General features: G+C 45.1%; 1 protein-coding gene across 2 annotated transcripts in view; it reads left to right on the top strand.

Annotated features, from left to right (window-relative positions):
* The first annotated feature begins 1,090 nt into the window (after positions 1 to 1,090).
* LOC147725898 (sialic acid-binding Ig-like lectin 12) overlaps positions 1,091 to 21,935 on the top strand; it is a 203,201-nt gene continuing 182,356 nt past the window's right edge. Inside the window, exon 1 of one of the 2 annotated variants that reach the window (XM_086962817.1) lies at positions 1,091 to 1,227. In XM_086962817.1, coding sequence (XP_086818943.1) covers positions 1,164 to 1,227 — 64 coding nt within the window. In that variant the 5' untranslated portion in view covers positions 1,091 to 1,163. The remainder of the gene's footprint in view (positions 1,228 to 21,935) is intronic. The other variant, XM_086962818.1, reaches the window with a different exon arrangement.

Genomic DNA, 21,935 nt, shown 5'->3' with positions numbered 1-21,935 from the left:
ACTTAAAGGAGCTGTGTGAGCATGGAATCCCAGTGACACTCTCTGCCCAGGGCTGCACCAAGCACAGTTGCAGGTGAAGGCCAGTGTCTGCACAGAGGTGAATGGGGGGCTCGAGCTGTGCTGGGACACAGGTCACTTAAAGGCGCTGTGCTGCACTGGGACATACGTCATTTAAAGGATCTGTGTGAGCATGCGATGCAAGTGACACTCACGGACCAGGGCTGCACTGAGCACATAGTGCCAATATCAGCAACATTCCCCATCCCACATACAGCATTATTATTTGGAAATAAACCACAAAACCTTTTTTGTGGATAAAATTGCGGCAGGTTTATTTGCATAACAAATATAACAACATGGTGGGTTATCTTACGGGCGATCCAAGGGCAGGCAACCCCTCCACCGCCTGACTGCCTGATGAGCCAAATTACAACGTGGCCGTCGCCAATCGGTGCTTACCAATTTTGGGGGGGTTAACCCCTCCCACTGGTGGACGGCCAGTCCACCCCCTTACTCATGCCCCTGAAGGGCCTTAGCGTTCCAGGCAACCCCCGGTTGCTCAGGTCCACAACCCTGTAGGACTAATAGGGTGCCGTCACTCATCCAGGGTCTGACACCAGGACCTCCCTGGGGATCAAGGGCAGCGGCAAAGAGGCCGCCAGTTGGGTGGGGAGAGGCCCTTTTACCTAATCCCCACCCACTCCTTACCGGAAGTGACGCTGCTCACTGACCCCTAAGGGGGGGGTTCCACTCACTAGACTGTCTTGTGTGCCCTCATGTGGCACTAAGGTGGCCGCCCTCTTATGAGGGTCCCCTTCGTGGACCACGGGCAGCCAACAGATGCAGAGTGAAGGCCAATGTTTGCACAGAGGTGAACAGGGGGGCTCGAGCTGTGCTGGGACACACATCACTTAAAGGAGCGGGGCTGCGCTGGGACACACATCACTTAAAGGAGAAGTGTGATGAGCGGTGGACCATGAAATACAGTGCACTGCGAGACATGGGGATGGTGGGGGCTAGGGGGTGTCTGCAATCTCTCCTCAGAGCTCCCGGCGGCTCATGAAAGCAGAAGTGCCGCCACTTCCTTCCCAGCTGCACACCTGTGACATGGGCTCTGTGTGCTCTGAGGACACTCAGTGTGACCTCCGCAGAGGTTGGGAGATATGTCTCCACGCGCTGCTCTCACACCGCAGGTGCTGCTGCTGACCCTGGCCTGCCTCCTGCCAGGTAGGAAGTGGATCAAGGAGGCGATGGGGAGGGAGGGAGGTTGTGTGTGTGTGATGAGAGTGCTATCTCACCTTATATGTATGTGTTTGTGTATGGCTGTGGGTGTGGGTGTGAGTGTGAGTGGGGAGAGATACCTCATCTGTGTGTGTGTGTTTAGAGAGGTACCTCACCTTCTGTGAGCTTGTGTGTGTGGGGGTGGGTGTGTGTGAGTGAAGAGAGGTATCATCTGTGGGCTTGTGTGTGGGAGGTGGGTGTGTGTGAGTGAAGAGTGGTATCATCTTCTGTGAGCTTGTGTGTGTGTGTGTATGTCTGTGTGAGTGAAGAGAGGTATCATCTGTGGGCTTGTGTGTGGGGGGGTGGGTGTGTGTGAGTGAAGAGAGGTATCATCTTCTGTGAGCTTGTGTGTGTGTGTGTGGGTCTGTGTGAGTGAAGTGAGGTATCATCTGTGAGCTTGTGTGTGGGTGGGGTGTGTGAGTGAAGAAAGGTATCATCAGTGAGCTTGCGTGTGTGGGAGTGGGGTGTGTAAGTGAAGAGAGGTATCATCTGTGAGCTTGTGTGAGTGGGGGTGGGGTGTGTGAGTGAAGAGAGGTATCATCTGGGAGCTTGTGTGTGTGGGGGTGGGCCTGTGTGAGCGAAGAGAGGTATCTTCTGTCAGCTTGTGTGTGTGGGGTGGGGTGTGTGAATGAAGAGAGGTATCATCTGTGAGCTTGTGTGTGGGGGTGGGTGTGTGTGAGTGAAAAGAGGTATCATCTGTGAGCTTGTGTGTGGGGGGGTGGGTGCGTGTGAGTGAAGAGAGGTATCATCTGTGAGCTTGTGTGTGTGTATGTCTTTGTGAGTGAAGAGAGGTATCATCTGTGGGCTTGTGTGTGGGGGGGTGGGTGCGTGTGAGTGAAGAGAGGTATCTTCTGTGAGCTTGTGTGTTTTCGGGTGGGTGTGTGTGAGTGAAAAGAGGTATCATCTGTGAGCTTGTGTGTGGGGGGGTGGGTGCATGTGAGTGAAGAGAGGTATCATCTGTGAGCTTGTGTGTGTGTATGTCTTTGTGAGTGAAGAGAGGTATCATCTGTGGGCTTGTGTGTGGGGGTGTGGGTGCGTGTGAGTGAAGTGAGGTATCATCTGTGAGCTTGTGTGTGTGGGGGGTGGGTGTGTGTGAGTGAAGAGAGGTATCATCTGTGGGATTGTGTGTGTGGGGTGTGTGTGTGAGTGAAATTAGGTATCATCTGTGAGCTTGTGTGTGTGGGGTGGGTGTGAATGAGTGAAGAGAGGTATCTTCTGTGAGCTTGTGGGGGTGGGGGTGGGGGTGTGTGAGTGAAGAGAGGTATCTTATGTGAGCTTGTGTGTGGGGGGTGTGTGTGTGTGTGACTGACGAGAGGTATCATCTCTGAGCTTGTGTGTGGGGGGTGGGTGTGTGTGAGTGAAGAGAGGTATCATCTGTGAGCTTGTGTGTGGGGGGGTTGGGTGTGTGTGAGTGAAGAGAGGTATCATCTGTGAGCTTGTGTGAGAGTGTTTGTTTAGTTAGAGGGACTCATGTGCTCTCTGCATGTATCTATGTGACAAGGCTGTTGTACCTCTTGTGCTGTGTGCAGGTCTGTGCGTGTGCATGTGCGTGCATGTGTGTGTGGTGGTCAGTCAGGCTGAGACACGCCCCTCATTCACTGTCAGTGTTCTCGCTGCCTTGGGCTGTGCAAGTGTACTGGTGATTAACAACTGGGGAGACGGAGCTCGGGTGCAAAGCCGAATATAGGGATGAGGGGGTCTCTTCTTAGGCTGCCCGAGGAGGGCGGGGCTTTCGATTCAGGTCAGAGAAGGGGTTCTCACAGAGATGGGGTGTCAGTCCCTATCTGCGGTGCAACTTGTATTGCTAGGCTGGAGAGATGCGGCAGCAATGGGGTGAGGGGACACCGCACACTGGTGGAGAGATGAAAACATGGGGTACCACAGTCAGCAGGTGCTTAATTCCTGGCGGTGTTTGCCGGTGCGCATCCCAAGATTCTTTTTTGAGGCCACGACTCTGGAGATGTTGTCCCGCGGCCATCCATCGGGCCAGCAAAGGCCCGTGCATGCATGCCACATCTGTAGTTGACTTCAAGTGAATGTTATATTACGCTTTTAGTTACAAATATGTTGCCATTCTGGGCCAGTGCCCTAATGCCACCACTGTAGGGGCTTATGTTTGACCTGATGTTCACAGGTTCAAATCTCGGTGGGTCCACTCGGCCTTTCATCCTTCTGAGGTCGATAAAAAGAGTACCATTGAGTTGGGTAACAACAAACATCTGTTATTGAGCGCTAAGAAGCCCATTTGGGTGAATGTGCGCTTTAGAAATACACCTTATGTTCTCTAGCACCCACCGCATAGAAAATGTCTCTACCTCTTGTGCAGATAGGTGGTGTCATTGGCCAATCGCAGGGTTTGCATCCACTGTAGGTATAGGGCTACCAACATCTGGCCCTTACGCCCTCTGCTGGCAGCACTTGCAGGTGTGATGATGAGACCTGTCACACTTGGTGGCATATGCAAAGGTGGGCAGCGCACATTGCTTTGGAACCGTCCCTTCTGTTATGCCCCCTGAGTGTTGATCAGAGGTAGCTAAGAGCACGATAGGCCCTAATAAATGAAATAAAATGTATGGAGCAGAGGAGCCTATGTTCCTGTCTTTTATGTGTAATAATAGCATTCTTTATGTTTACCTGAAGCGTAGCTAGCATTAGTGTACAAGGTGCAGCGGCAGCGGGGCCCCATGGCCTGAAGTCCACTTCACACAAACAGGGGCCCGTTTTTAGGTCGAGCCTAGAGCAGAGCACGCGCTGCATGCTCGACTTTTAGTAAGGGGGTTTTCAAAGTGCTACCCCACGCTTTGGCTGGCCTAGCACTTGCGTTCACGCGAGCGTGCACACTCGCAGCCGCCATCTGTCTTTCACGGGTCATTAAGTGTGTGGAGGCTGCAGCTGCTTTCACTTTCCCAGCCGCGCGCCCACTCGCTCCGCCCTGTCTATGTCCATGTTGAAGACCACTTGTTTCATTAGCACTGAACCTTTTTGTTTCCCCCTTGTTCAGCCAGCATGTGCTTATTGATGTACTTCAACAATTGGTTCTGTCTTTCAGGTATTCACTTTCCACATGTAGACTTTACGGCTGAGATAAAGTCAGATATACAGGGTTTAATCTGTGCCCATGTCTCTGTGTGAGAGCAGAGTGTGGAGGGCTGTCTTCGTTTAAAAACGCCATTTTTACGTCTACTCTCTTTAGATTTATTTATGTGCAGAATTACGAACATACTGGGCCACATAATAAAAATTAATATTATAGCTTCTAATATGCCTCCGCAGGTACGTGGGTTGAGAGAAAGCAGGGATTTCTTAAGGCTGTATTTAGAATTTATGGCAAGTAGAGGTATTTATACTTGTAAAATCTGATTGTGAACGTTAACACAAAAGTGTTTTGTGCGTATGTTTCCATACATGGGAATTTCTAGGAATAAATCAGAATGTCCATCAGCACCCATATACAGTAAAGCGCAGTGACAAACTAGAAGATTCTGCTTACAAAAAAAATGACTTGCATGCAGGACGCGGCACGGTACAGGTCACAGGTCACAGACCTGAGAGCAGTCACCCGTGGAACATAAATAGCCATAAACCACAGCCAGGGGCTGTTCCTCTGGAAATGCAGCTAACAAGCTAGCATGGCCCAGAGGCATGGTCCCGTGACATGTGCCTCGACCAGAACAGGAAGTGTTGGTGGAAATAAACCCTAGTTTCATACGTGCTGGAACATTACGAGCAGCAGAACAAGGGCTCCACCTTACAACTCATCTTGCCGGGCGTGGAGCTGCCCGCAGAGGGTGAGGTGTAAATGTAGTAGGGTGAGAAAAGGTGTATGATGGAGTCCAAGGTCACAGGGTTCACATGGCAGCTCCATCCTCCATGTTAGGTCTTGGCACACATTTTCAACACGGTCTCGAGCAAGCTACGCCTCATCATGTCACCCCAGATGCCACATGGATCGGCATGGCTTTATCTACAGCCAAGCTGGCCAACAAATCATTCAGTTCAATGTCTCTGTGCCCTGTATCTCTGCCCGTATGTTCTTGTTTTTCTGTCCGAGTACCACTATTCTGGTCTTCCCATTCATGTGACCCCATGATGTTACCTGCATCTGCGAGTGCCTGTCTTTCTGTATCCATAGCGCCTGTTTTCCTGCCCGGTGTCCATGTCTCGGCATGCCCACCCTGCCTCTGTGTCCATGTCCCCCTGAATCCTTGGCTCAACTTCCCTTTCTTGCCCCACAGTGTACCACCTCACTGAGCATCTTGTATCCCAGTCGCAGACCCACTTGGACAAAGTATATTTTTCACAGGTTTGGTTGCAGACCAAGGAAGCCTAATTTGCATGTTATTTGCACACACATGCATGGCCAAACACTGCCTCTGCACGTGATGATGCTCAATGTGTGTCTTACGAATATGTAAAAACATGTTACAGTGCTGGGTTTCCATTTTCCTATTATCCTTCTCAAGAAAGTCATTGTCCTTCTCAAGACAGTCATTATATAGTTCTGATTCGCTTTTTCTAGGTGTCCAAATCCTTGGTGTAAATACATTCTAGACGATTTTTTTTCATTCTTTTTAAGCTTTTTATTACACAGTTCTTCAGAAATATCATATCTGCAAGGCATCCTTCCCATTATGTGGGCAATGAAACCTTTTTAATTGATGGCCAACGCCTGTTACTCCACGCATAGAGCCTGCCAGACAGGGTTTTTTCCAAGGCTACAAATGTGCATCTGCTTTATGAAGTTGTACATTCTTCACAGACTATTTCACCTCTTGTCAGACTCGGTGCTCCTGAAAGAAATGTCGAGCTCAAGCACTATCGTCCTTGTAGTTGTGCTGAAACACCTTTGTTTTGATTTTAGAGGTGCTCTCTAATCCCTTTTAAAAACAATGTAATCTTTTAGCGTATTAAGAATAAACATAAACAAGCATTGGCAGAGCCAATAGGTCTTGCTTTTAGGACCTTATAAGTATTTAGTTATGCAGCACAAAATCCTTTGTGCAACAACATTAACTGTTGCATGGCTAAGAACTTATAAGGTCAAAGGCGAGACCTATTGGCTATGCCAATGCTTGTTACGCCTGGCATTGGCCAATATCTTTTGGACTTTGGTTTTGCTAAAATCCGAAGTACAAGGTGAGACCAAAAAATGATTTTGGTTTTAGTCAATGCTTTTTTATTTGGATTGATGAGGGCCCAGCAGAAAGACTATGACAAAACCCTACAGGCACTGACCAAGCCAAAGGCTGGCAGCCAAGGCCAGCCTGGGGGCTTCGCCAAGGCTTGTTCTTGGTTACATTTGGACCCAAGGCCCCTTACTAAACCACCGTGTGCTGTGCGTCCCCTTACTAAACCACTGTATGCTGCGCGTCCCCTTACTAAACCGCCTGTGCTGTGCGTCCCCTTACTAAACCACCTGTGCTGTGCGTCCCCTTACTAAACCACTGTATGCTGCGCGTCCCCTTACTAAACCGCCTGTGCTGTGCGTCCCCTTACTAAACCACCTGTGCTGTGCGTCCCCTTACTAAACCACTGTGTGCTGCGTGACACCTTACTAAACCACTGTGTGCTGCGCGACCCCTTACTAAACCACTGTGTGCTGCGCGACCCCTTACTAAACCACTGTGTGCTGCGCGACCCCTTACTAAACCACTGTGTGCTGCGCGACCCCTTACTAAACCACCGTGTGCTGCGCGACCCCTTACTAAACCACTGTGTGCTGCGCGACCCCTTACTAAACCACTGTGTGCTGCGCGACCCCTTACTAAACCACTGTGTGCTGCGCGACCCCTTACTAAACCACTGTGTGCTGCGCGACCCCTTACTAAACCACTGTGTGCTGCGCGACCCCTTACTAAACCACTGTGTGCTGCGCGACCCCTTACTAAACCACCGTGTGCTGCGCCTCTCTCCTCTCTCAGGGCCTCTCCTCCTCTGAGGTGTTCCAGGTGCATTCAATGTTTAAGGTGTGTTTGTGGGGTAACATGCAGCCTGTGGATGAAGCCAGGACAGAGGGACAAGGACAGGTTTGAGGCGGAGGGAGAGACTGTCGGACCTTGATGATGATGGAGCCTGTGAATGAAGCCAGGACAGACGGACAAGGAACGGTCTACAGTGGAGGGAGGGACGGGGGTCCTTGATTATAATGGAGGTTGGGAATAAAGCCAGGGCATTCTACAGAATCTGAATGACAGCACTGCAGTCTGAGCCTATACATCATTCTTCATATTCCGAATGACAGCACTGCAGTCTGAGCCTGTACATTCTACAGAATCTGAATGACAGCACTGCAGTCCAAGCACGTACATTCTTTAAAATCTGATTGACAGCACTGCTGTCCAAGGCCATACTTTCTACATAATTCGAATGACACTACTGCAGTATGAGCCTGTACATTCTACATAATCTGAATGACAGCACTGCTGTCCCAGCCTGTACATTCTACATAATCCGTATGACAGCACTGCAGTCTGAGCCTGAACATTCTACATAATCTGAATGACAGCACTGCTGTCTGATCATGTACATTCTGTGGAATCTGAACGACAGCACTGCAGTCCGAGCCTATACATTCTTCATAATCTGAATGACAGCACTGCTGTCTGATCCTGTATATTCTACAGAATCTGAATGACAGCACTGCAGTCCGAGCCTGTACAGAATCTGAATGACAGCACTGCAGTCCGAGACTGTACATTCTACATAATCCGAATGACACTACTGCAGTCTGATCCTGTACATTCTACAGAATCCTAATGACAGCACTGCAGCCTGAACCTATGCATTCTACATAATCTGAATGACACCCATGCAGTACATGCCTGTTCATTCTACATAATCCGAATGACACCCCTGCAGTACGCGTCTGCACATTCTACATAATCTGAATAACAGCACTGCAGTCCAAGCATGTACATTCTATATAATCTGATTGACAGCACTGCTGTCCAAGCCCATACATTCTACATAATCTGAGTGTAAGCACTGCTGTCTGATCCTGTACAGTCAACGTAATCTGATTGACAGCACTGCTGTCTGAGCTGTACAGTCTACATAATCTGATTGACAGCACTGCTGTCTGAGCCAGTACAGTCTACATAATCTGATTGACAGCACTGCTGTCTGATCCTGTGCAGTCTACATAATCTAATTGACAGCACTGCTGTCTGAGCCCGTACAATCTACATAATCTGATCGACATCACTGCTGTCTGATCCTTTGCAGTCTACATAATCTGAGTGAAAGCACTGCAGTACAAGCACATACATTCTATATAATCTGATTGACAGCACTGTTGTCCTAGCCCATACATTCTACATAATCTGAATGACAGCGCTGCAGTCCGAACCTGCACATTCTACATAATCCGAATGACAGCACTGCAGTCCGAGCCTGTACATTCTACAGAATCTGAATGACAGCACTGCAGCCCAAGCACGTACATTCTATATAATCTGATTGACAGTACTGCTGTCCAAGACCATACATTCTACATAATTTGAGTGTAAGCACTGCTGTCTGATCCTGTACAATAAACTTATTCTGATTGACAGCACTGCTGTCTGAGCTGTACAGTCTACATAATGTGATTGACAGCACTGCTGTCTGAGCCAGTACAGTCTACATAATCTGATTGACAGCACTGCTGTCTGATCCTGTGCAGTCTACATAATCTAATTGACAGCACTGCTGTCTGAGCCCGTACAGTCTACATAATCTGATCGACAGCACTGCTGTCTAATCCTGTGCAGTCTACATAATCTGAGTTAAAGCACTGCAGTCCAAGCACGTACAGTCTATATAATCTGAATGACAGCACTGCTGTCTGATCCTGTACATTCTACAGAAACCGAATGACAGCACTGCAGTCCGAGCCTGTACATTCTACATAATCTGAATAACAGCACTGCTGTCTGATCCTGTACATTCTACAGAATCTGAATGACAGCACTGCAGTCTGAGCCTATACATCATTCTTCATAATCCGAATGATGGTACTGCTGACTGATCCTGTACATTCTACAGCATCTGAATGACAGCACTGCAGTCCAAGCCTGTACATTCTACATAATCTAAATGACAGCACTGCAGTCCAAGCACGTACATTCTATATAATCTGATTGACAGCATTGCTGTCCAAGCCCATACATTCTACATAATTCGAATGACACTACTGCAGTACGAGCCTGTACATTCTACATAATCTGAATGACAGTACTGCTGTCCTATTCTGTACATTCTACTTTATCCGAATGACTGCACTGCAGTCCGAGCCTGAACATTCTACATAATCTGAATGACAGCACTGCTGTCTGAGCCCATACAGTCTACATAATCTGATCGACAGCACTGCTGTCTAATCCTGTGCAGTCTACATAATCTGAGTTAAAGCACTGCAGTCCAAGCACATACATTCTATATAATCTGATTGACAGCACTGTTGTCCTAGCCCATACATTTTACATAATCTGAATGACAGCTCTGCAGTTCGAGCCTGTGCATTTACATGATCTGAATGACAGCGCTGCAGTCGAAACCTGCACATTCTACATAATCCGAATGACAGCACTGCAGTCCGAGCCTGTACATTCTACAGAATCCGAATGACCGCACTGCAGTCCAAGCACGTACATTCTATATAATCTGATTAACAGCACTGCTGTCCAAGCCCATACATTCTACATAATCTGAGTGTAAGCACTGCTGTCTGATCCTGTACAGTCAATTTATTTCGATTGACAGCACTGCTGTCTGAGTCAGTACAGTCTACATAATCTGATTGACAGCACTGCTGTCTGAGCCCGTACAGTCTACATAATCTGATCGACAGCACTGCTGTCTGATCCTGTGCAGTCTACATAATCTGATTGAAAGCACTGCAGTCCAAGCACATGCATTCTATATAATCTGATTGACAGCACTGTTGTCCTAGCCCATACATTCTACCTAATCTGAATGACAGCTCTGCAGTCCGAGCCTGTGCATTCTACATAATCCGAATGACAGCATTGCAGTCCGAATCTACACATTCTACATAATCCGAATGACATCACTGCTGTCTGATCCTGTACATTCAACAGAATCTGAAGGACAGCACTGCAGTCTGAGCCTATACATTCTTCATAATCTGAATGACAGCACTGCAGTCTGAGCCTATACATCATTCTTCATAATCCGAATGACGGTACTGCTGACTGATCCTGTACATTCTACAGCATCTGAATGACAGCACTGCAGTCCAAGCCTGTACATTCTACATAATCTGAATGACAGCACTGCAGTCCAAGCACGTACATTCTATATAATCTGATTGACAGCACTGCAGTCCAAGCCCATACATACCACATAATTTGAATGACACTACTGCATTACGAGCCTGTACATTCTACATAATCTGAATGACAGTACTGCTGTCCTAGCCTGTACATTCTACATAATCCGAATGACAGCACTGCAGTCCGAGCCTGAACATTCTACATAATCTGAATGACAGCACTGCTGTCTGATCATGTACATTCTACAGAATCTGAATGACAGCACTGCAGTCCGAGCCTGTACATAATCTGAATGGCAGCACTGCAGTCCGAGCCTGTACATTCTACATAATCTGAATGACAGCACTGCTGTCTGATACTGTACATTCTACAAAATCTGAACGACAGCACTGCAGTCCGAGCCTGTACATTTTACATAATCCGAATGACAGCACTGCTGTTTGATCCTGTACATTCTACAGAATCTGAATGACAGCACTGCAGTCCGAGCCTGTACATTCTACATAATCAGAATGACAGCACTGCAGTTCGAACCTGTACATTCTGCATAATCTGAATGACAGGTTAGCTGTCTGATCCTGTACATTCTACAGAATCTCAATGACAGCACTGCAGTTCGAGCCTGTACACTCTTCATAATCCGAATGACAGCACTGCTGGCTGAGCCTGTACATGTTACAGAATCGGAATGACAGCACTGAAATGAAATGAAAAAGAATTTCTAAAGCGCATGGCTGCCCTTGAGCGTCCCAGCACTGCAGTCCTAGCCTGTACATTCTACATAATCCGAATGACAGCACTGCAGTCCGACCCTGAACATTCTACATAATCCGAATGACATCACTGCTGTCAGATCCTGTACATTCTACAGAATCTGAAGGACGGCACTGCAGTCTGAGCCTATACATTCTTCATAATCTAAATGACAGTACTGCTGTCTGATCCTGTACATTCTACAGAAACTGAATGACAGCACTGCAGTCCGAGCCTGTACATTCTACATAATCTGAATGACAGCACTGTAGTCCGAGCTTGTACATTCTACATAATCTGAATAACAGCACTGCTGTCTGATCCTGTACATTCTACAGAATCGGAATGACAGCACTGCAGTCTGAGCCTATACATCATTCTTCATAATCCGAATGACAGCACTGCTGTCTGATCCTGTACATTCTACCTAATCTGAATGACAGCACTGCAGTCCGAGCCTCTACATTCTACATAATCTGATTGACAGCACTGCTGGCCAAGTCCATACATTCTACGTAATTCGAATGACACTACTGCAGTACGAGTCTGTACATTCGACATATGCTCAATGACAGCACTGCAGTCTGATCCTGTTCATTCTACATAATCCGAATGACAGCACTGCTGTCTGATCCTGTACATTCTACATAATCCATATGACACTACTGCAGTCTGAGTCTATACATTCTACATAATCTGAATGATAGCACTGCAGTCCGAGCCTGTACATTATACATACTATGAGTGTAAACACTACAATCTGAGCCCGTACAGTCTATATAATCTGAGTGAAAGCACTGCAGTCCACGCACGTACATTCTATATAGTCTGATTGACAGCACTGCTGTCCAAGCCCATACATTCTACATAATCTGAATGACACTACTGCAGTACGAGCCTGTACATTCGACATATGCTCAATGACAGCACTACAGTCTGAGCCTGTACATTCTACATAATCTGAATGACACCACTGCAGTACAAGCCTGTACATTCTACATAATCCCAATGACAACACTGCTGTCTGATCCTGTACATTCTAAAGAATCCTAGTGACTGAACTGCAGTCTGAGCCTGTAAATTCTACATAATCTGAATGACAGCACTGCTGTATGATCCTGTACATTCTATGGCATCTGAATGACATAAGTGCAGTCTGAGCCTATACATTCTTCATAATCCGAATGACAGCACTGCTGTCTGATCCTGTATATTCTACAGAATCTGAATGACAGCACTGCAGTCCGAGCCTGTACATTCTACATAATCTGAATAACATCACTGCTGTCTGAGCCTGTACATTCTACATAATCCAAATGACAGCACTGCTGTCTGATCCTGTACATTCTACAGAATCTGAACGACAGCACTGCAGTCCGAGCCTGTACATTTTACATAATCCGAATGATAGCACTGCTGTCTGATCCTGTACATTCTACATAATCCGAATGACAGCACTTCAGTTCGAACCTGTACATTCTGCATAATCCGAATGAAAGCGTAGCTGTCTGATCCTGTACATTCTACAGAATCTCAGTGACAGCACTGCAGTCCTAGCCTGTACATTCTTCATAATCCAAATGACAGCACTGCTGTCTGAGCCTGTACATGTTACAGAATCGGAATGACAGCACTGCAGTCCTAGCCTGTACATGCTACATTAATCTGAGGACAGCACTGCAGTCCGAGCCTGTATATTCTGTAGAATCTGAACGACAGCACTGCAGTCCAAGCCTGTACATTCTACATAATCCGAATGACAGCACTACAGTCCGAACCTGTACATTCTACATAATCCGAGTGACAGCTTTGCTGTCTGATCCTGTACATTCTACAGAATCTCAATGACAGCACTGCAGTCCGAGCCTGTACATTCTACATAATCCGAGTGACAGCTTTGCTGTCTGATCCTGTACATTCTACAGAATCTCAATGACAGCACTGCAGTCCGAGCCTGTACATTCTACAGAATCTGAATGACAGCACTGCAGCCCAAGCACGTACATTCTATATAATCTGATTGACAGTACTGCTGTCCAAGACCATACATTCTACATAATTTGAGTGTAAGCACTGCTGTCTGATCCTGTACAATAAACTTATTCTGATTGACAGCACTGCTGTCTGAGCTGTACAGTCTACATAATCTGATTGACAGCACTGCTGTCTGAGCCAGTACAGTCTACATAATCTGATTGACAGCACTGCTGTCTGATCCTGTGCAGTCTACATAATCTAATTGACAGCACTGCTGTCTGAGCCCGTACAGTCTACATAATCTGATCGACAGCACTGCTGTCTAATCCTGTGCAGTCTACAAATCTGAGTTAAAGCACTGCAGTCCAAGCACGTACAGTCTATATAATCTGAATGACAGCACTGCTGTCTGATCCTGTACATTCTACAGAAACCGAATGACAGCACTGCAGTCCGAGCCTGTACATTCTACATAATCTGAATAACAGCACTGCTGTCTGATCCTGTACATTCTACAGAATCTGAATGACAGCACTGCAGTCTGAGCCTATACATCATTCTTCATAATCCGAATGATGGTACTGCTGACTGATCCTGTACATTCTACAGCATCTGAATGACAGCACTGCAGTCCAAGCCTGTACATTCTACATAATCTAAATGACAGCACTGCAGTCCAAGCACGTACATTCTATATAATCTGATTGACAGCATTGCTGTCCAAGCCCATACATTCTACATAATTCGAATGACACTACTGCAGTACGAGCCTGTACATTCTACATAATCTGAATGACAGTACTGCTGTCCTATTCTGTACATTCTACTTTATCCGAATGACTGCACTGCAGTCCGAGCCTGAACATTCTACATAATCTGAATGACAGCACTGCTGTCTGAGCCCATACAGTCTACATAATCTGATCGACAGCACTGCTGTCTAATCCTGTGCAGTCTACATAATCTGAGTTAAAGCACTGCAGTCCAAGCACATACATTCTATATAATCTGATTGACAGCACTGTTGTCCTAGCCCATACATTTTACATAATCTGAATGACAGCTCTGCAGTTCGAGCCTGTGCATTTACATGATCTGAATGACAGCGCTGCAGTCGAAACCTGCACATTCTACATAATCCGAATGACAGCACTGCAGTCCGAGCCTGTACATTCTACAGAATCCGAATGACCGCACTGCAGTCCAAGCACGTACATTCTATATAATCTGATTAACAGCACTGCTGTCCAAGCCCATACATTCTACATAATCTGAGTGTAAGCACTGCTGTCTGATCCTGTACAGTCAATTTATTTCGATTGACAGCACTGCTGTCTGAGTCAGTACAGTCTACATAATCTGATTGACAGCACTGCTGTCTGAGCCCGTACAGTCTACATAATCTGATCGACAGCACTGCTGTCTGATCCTGTGCAGTCTACATAATCTGATTGAAAGCACTGCAGTCCAAGCACATGCATTCTATATAATCTGATTGACAGCACTGTTGTCCTAGCCCATACATTCTACATAATCTGAATGACAGCTCTGCAGTCCGAGCCTGTGCATTCTACATAATCCGAATGACAGCATTGCAGTCCGAATCTACACATTCTACATAATCCGAATGACATCACTGCTGTCTGATCCTGTACATTCAACAGAATCTGAAGGACAGCACTGCAGTCTGAGCCTATACATTCTTCATAATCTGAATGACAGCACTGCAGTCTGAGCCTATACATCATTCTTCATAATCCGAATGACGGTACTGCTGACTGATCCTGTACATTCTACAGCATCTGAATGACAGCACTGCAGTCCAAGCCTGTACATAATCTGAATGGCAGCACTGCAGTCCGAGCCTGTACATTCTACATAATCTGAATGACAGCACTGCTGTCTGATACTGTACATTCTACAAAATCTGAACGACAGCACTGCAGTCCGAGCCTGTACATTTTACATAATCCGAATGACAGCACTGCTGTTTGATCCTGTACATTCTACAGAATCTGAATGACAGCACTGCAGTCCGAGCCTGTACATTCTACATAATCAGAATGACAGCACTGCAGTTCGAACCTGTACATTCTGCATAATCTGAATGACAGGTTAGCTGTCTGATCCTGTACATTCTACAGAATCTCAATGACAGCACTGCAGTTCGAGCCTGTACACTCTTCATAATCCGAATGACAGCACTGCTGGCTGAGCCTGTACATGTTACAGAATCGGAATGACAGCACTGAAATGAAATGAAATGAAATGAAAAAGAATTTCTAAAGCGCATGGCTGCCCTTGAGCGTCCCAGCACTGCAGTCCTAGCCTGTACATTCTACATAATCCGAATGACAGCACTGCAGTCCGACCCTGAACATTCTACATAATCCGAATGACATCACTGCTGTCAGATCCTGTACATTCTACAGAATCTGAAGGACGGCACTGCAGTCTGAGCCTATACATTCTTCATAATCTAAATGACAGTACTGCTGTCTGATCCTGTACATTCTACAGAAACTGAATGACAGCACTGCAGTCCGAGCCTCTACATTCTACATAATCTGAATGACAGCACTGTAGTCCGAGCTTGTACATTCTACATAATCTGAATAACAGCACTGCTGTCTGATCCTGTACATTCTACAGAATCGGAATGACAGCACTGCAGTCTGAGCCTATACATCATTCTTCATAATCCGAATGACAGCACTGCTGTCTGATCCTGTACATTCTACCTAATCTGAATGACAGCACTGCAGTCCGAGCCTCTACATTCTACATAATCTGATTGACAGCACTGCTGGCCAAGTCCATACATTCTACGTAATTCGAATGACACTACTGCAGTACGAGTCTGTACATTCGACATATGCTCAATGACAGCACTGCAGTCTGATCCTGTTCATTCTACATAATCCGAATGACAGCACTGCTGTCTGATCCTGTACATTCTACATAATCCATATGACACTACTGCAGTCTGAGTCTATACATTCTACATAATCTGAATGATAGCACTGCAGTCCGAGCCTGTACATTATACATACTATGAGTGTAAACACTACAATCTGAGCCCGTACAGTCTATATAATCTGAGTGAAAGCACTGCAGTCCACGCACGTACATTCTATATAGTCTGATTGACAGCACTGCTGTCCAAGCCCATACATTCTACATAATCTGAATGACACTACTGCAGTACGAGCCTGTACATTCGACATATGCTCAATGACAGCACTACAGTCTGAGCCTGTACATTCTACATAATCTGAATGACACCACTGCAGTACAAGCCTGTACATTCTACATAATCCCAATGACAACACTGCTGTCTGATCCTGTACATTCTAAAGAATCCTAGTGACTGAACTGCAGTCTGAGCCTGTAAATTCTACATAATCTGAATGACAGCACTGCTGTATGATCCTGTACATTCTATGGCATCTGAATGACATAAGTGCAGTCTGAGCCTATACATTCTTCATAATCCGAATGACAGCACTGCTGTCTGATCCTGTATATTCTACAGAATCTGAATGACAGCACTGCAGTCCGAGCCTGTACATTCTACATAATCTGAATAACATCACTGCTGTCTGAGCCTGTACATTCTACATAATCCAAATGACAGCACTGCTGTCTGATCCTGTACATTCTACAGAATCTGAACGACAGCACTGCAGTCCGAGCCTGTACATTTTACATAATCCGAATGATAGCACTGCTGTCTGATCCTGTACATTCTACATAATCCGAATGACAGCACTTCAGTTCGAACCTGTACATTCTGCATAATCCGAATGAAAGCGTAGCTGTCTGATCCTGTACATTCTACAGAATCTCAGTGACAGCACTGCAGTCCTAGCCTGTACATTCTTCATAATCCAAATGACAGCACTGCTGTCTGAGCCTGTACATGTTACAGAATCGGAATGACAGCACTGCAGTCCTAGCCTGTACATGCTACATTAATCTGAGGACAGCACTGCAGTCCGAGCCTGTATATTCTGTAGAATCTGAACGACAGCACTGCAGTCCAAGCCTGTACATTCTACATAATCCGAATGACAGCACTACAGTCCGAACCTGTACATTCTACATAATCCGAGTGACAGCTTTGCTGTCTGATCCTGTACATTCTACAGAATCTCAATGACAGCACTGCAGTCCGAGCCTGTACATTCTACATAATCCGAGTGACAGCTTTGCTGTCTGATCCTGTACATTCTACAGAATCTCAATGACAGCACTGCAGTCCGAGCCTGTACATTCTTCATAATCCGAATGACACCACTGCTGTCTGAGCCTGTACATTCTACAGAATCTGAACGATCACAGAAAAACTCCAAGGGAATTGTTGGTCAGACACGTAAAAGTGAGCATGTTGCTCAATGGCAGCCAGTTTACTATGAAGTACTTTCTATTTGCAATGTTTTCAGAGAGATGACAAATTCAAAATTACTTGTCCTCACCACGAACTTGTGGGGAAGAGAGGGGGCGTTTTATTAAACATGTTGATAGCTTTCTTAATTTCATGCAGCAGCAAGGAACCCCTTTGAAATAACTGAGCCTATGCGACTACACAATTTCGTGACCAAATAATATGTGGATAACGACATAAAGATACGTCTACTAGATGTCCTGAAACCTGGATTGAAACTATACGCAGAACTGAAGAAGGAGATATTTGTATTGAATGAGATAAGGATGCTTGACATAATCTGTAAAGCCAAAATTCCACACTTTAATTGCCATAGTAGAGTTTTGCCCAACCAGGCGCTTCAAAACAGATTACAAAAAGACAACTCTCACAAGCACATAGAGAGATTGATAAAGCAAAAGAAAGGGGTGAATTTTACAAAGACATTCTGTTGCATGATCTTCTTCCAACAAAAGCATTATTTGATGCTCCAACGTAACCAGTGAAGCACAAATTCGTACAAGAGCTCAAAAAAACCTATCAGTTGAAGAATTTCAATTCGAAAAGGTGTCCTCATTGAAAACTGTGGTTGCGGTGGACTATATGTCACAATTGCGAATGGTCAAGATTTCATCCATGCAAAATTTAGGAGAGGTCATTCAGACTGTTCTTCATATATCAAGGTCAGTGTGCACCTTGCAAGAACTGCATATTGTCTTTGACAGTTATCTTGAACTACCTATCAAAGAATGTGAGAGAATCAGAAGAATGTCTACAGTGGACCAATTGACCTTGACTGCTTTAAAGATTTGACACCTAAAACCTGTGCAACTTGATAGATTGTGGCCATCAACATCGAATGAGATGAACTTGGAGATGTTAACTCGCCAAAACATTGCTGATGCTTCAGTGAAGACTGAATTTCCAATTATTGCAAGTGGTATGATTGTCAATGAGGACTTGGTACCTCCAGGGATATATGCAAAAACAACAATTGATGGACAGAATGCAGAACAATGTCATACATTCACCCCAGTACAGAGATCTGGGCCTAAATCCATCGTTTTTTTGCACTCCACACCACCCCAGTTCAGACATGGCCATATGCAAATCAGCCTTGACCCTGTGCCTCATGGAAACAGTCCAGCCCGAACTGCCAAGCCATGTTGTTCCTAGACCGGAATCAAGCATCCTAGGACCGGTTTCTGGCTATCAGCAGTCTTCAGCCAGGAGAGCTTGACTCCAGTGGTGTGGAGAGCATGGGGTGAATGTATTACATTGTTCCGCATTCTGTCCATCAACTGTTGTTTTTGCACCTCCAGAGATATATTCAAAAGATACAGGCCATATTGTTCAAGAAATTAACAGCAAATTGGAGGAAGCTGGCCTTCGTGTTGTGCCACATGTTGAGTGGGATGATCAAAATGGTTCCAATCGAGTTATTGTACTGTCAAATGACACCCATGTTAATATTCTGCTAATTAGATTTGTTTCAATGTCCATAACTCAAGGATTGTCAGAGTTATGAATATGTTATGGAAAAGGTGAGAAAAGACACTTAATCCTGCTTCATATTTTGTACAAGAAACTTGACCCAGAGATGCCCAGTGTTCTTAGCAAAGCACATATTATTACGGGTGATAACACTATGAGCAAAATTGGAACAACCCTTGGAGCTTTACCTGCTGAACCTGTAAAGTTTCTAAAAGGATATGCTGAGATACAAGAGGAATGTGACTTTAAAGACTTAGAAAAATACCTGGTGTGTGTGTGGAAAATGAGTTCTGACGGTCACACATTTGACGATCTTCAGTACAGTGAGTTCAAGAGATGAGTCATGCTAAGTGACCTCCCACCGACGTCATATTCTGTGCATGGACACATTAAAGGAGCATTCTACTTAATCAGAAGATATGTAAATGTTTTGGAGCATGCACAAGTAGAGAAAAATCCATGTGAATATGGTTGGAAAGATATTGATGGGGTGCTAAAACCTACAAAATTTCTAAAGCCTCTACCCACAAAACTTGGGCACTCTACAAATACTGATTGATTGATTGCAACCAATAATCAGACAGTTTTATCAGACATCACCTTGAGACTCTTGTGTGAAGCAGCTGCTCTCCTGATTGATTGATTGATTGATTGATTGATTGATTGATTGAATTTACACGAACGGGAACCTACAAAACCTGTGCTACAAAAGATGTCCCTGTCGATATGCTCTTCTCAAATGTTCAACAATCTGAAAATGTTCCACAAGCGATTGCCTAAAGAAAGAAAGAAAGTGAACTATGAAAATGTGTCTAAAACTGAGTGAAAAGCATTTTTTCATATCCAGATCAAAAACATTGTTTGGTGTATACATAAAAGGATTAAAAACATTATTTTTTGTTCCCTTTCTACGTCTGCCTCTTCTTCCTTTATTATAGCCAGAAGGGCTGCTCTGGGGACTTATAATTTGTCACTATAAGACTGCTTGACCCACAAAACCTATGTTTTGACAGCAAAATGAAGTATGTAGGTCTCATGGTTCCTGAAAAATTACATCATCACTGCAACGCACCTGCCATTTTTAAAAATGTCATCCAGAAATATTCGGCCCAGATCAGCAATGTCTACCCAAAGTCCGTAGCGGTATGGATAGACCATCTTTTTCACTGAAAAGAAATTATTTTCTTAAGTATAGTTCCAATAATGTGTTTCAAGCGAAGTCCAAACTAATCAGGCAATTGTATCTTTCAAGAGCGCCTCCTGCAGAAACTCACTCTCTGTGGAGCAATTGACCTTCACCCTTCACCCGGGGTCGAAACGTCGACATTTTGTACCATACTAACCTGTGCTGGAACAGAATCCATGTTTAGACAACATGAATTGTAGTCAACATTCTCTAAACTACGGATTATAGAACATGTGTCAATAATTCCCAGACAGGTTTCAGATTTATCGACTCTAGATCATTTTATTATATATAATTATTCTATATATTCCTACCTTCCTCTTAACCACATCTAATCTCGAGTACTCTATCAAACACTTACCCTTTTGCACCTACCTTGGAGCAACTGCTCGAATAGCCTTGTATAAAAACGTAAATGAAGTATCTGATTAACAATCTTCAATATAAAAGAAAAGTGTAATTAATCCCTATTTGTATATAGAGTGATCATTCTTGGGTATGCAAAAAAATAATTATTTAAATGTTTATTGTCTCCGCCAGGAACACTTGTGTCTTTTAACATATACTACCCAGGTCCTGCGGATTGTTTTTAGGTTTTCGCATTTTTGGGTGATGGTTTAACATCAAGGATACAGCCTTATGAAGACATCAGTAATCACCTTTAATAAGAAAATAACATCACTGCTGTACTGTAATACTTGAATGCTGTTTTGTTGTAACAACACAATGACCCCTTCTAAAATATACTCCTGAAAAGTCACGGCAACGAAGGAAAGACTTCTCGTCAGACCCTTTCTTCAAAACGCTCTATACTGAAATTTACGGTTACATGTGTAGGAGAGTAGGATCTGCTTCTTATAGTTACCCCCACTTTTTGCTGATGTTTCACTGTTTTCGACTCAGACTGGCTGGGATCCTGCTATCCAGGACCCCAGTCTAGCTGCTTTCTCATTTAAATTGATTGCATGTACTTTAGGTACACTCCAGATTGGATTCTGGGGTTCCCTTAGAAGTCCCTAGTATATGGTATGCTATGTACCTAGGGCATAGGTACCACAGAGGCCTCCCAGGGGCTGCAGCATGTATTGTGCCACCCCTGAGAGACCACTCAAACTGACACCACAGGTCTGCTACTGCAACCTGTGTAAGGTTGTGCATGCACCCCTTACTTAGATATAGGTTCATTATATCTACATTATATCACTACATATATAAACCTATCAGCCACCCCATGGGAGGCCTTATCAATCCTGAAGGCAGGGTGCTGGGTTTTGTGTGAGAGGGCTCCCATGCATGAGCTGAGCCCCTCTGCAGCCTTTGGAATCTATCCCCGGGGTTGTTAGTGATGCAGCCAAACCATATATACCTAAGTGAATTATAACCTTACGGTAAATGCTAACTTTAAAACAGCTGCATGGAAACATGTCATGTTTGGTGTTAAACACCTTGGAATCATGCCTCCACACCAGTAACTGGTGTGGGAGGTATGATTCCACCCTCCTAAAGGGAGAAATATGACAACATTGGTACATCTGGTACCAGC

Source organism: Lissotriton vulgaris, chromosome 3_1, assembly GCF_964263255.1.
Source record: "Lissotriton vulgaris chromosome 3_1, aLisVul1.2, whole genome shotgun sequence".
Lineage (NCBI taxonomy): Eukaryota > Metazoa > Chordata > Amphibia > Caudata > Salamandridae > Lissotriton > Lissotriton vulgaris.
Note: the sequence above shows the minus strand (reverse complement) of the source record. Positions and strands in the feature narration are given on the sequence as shown.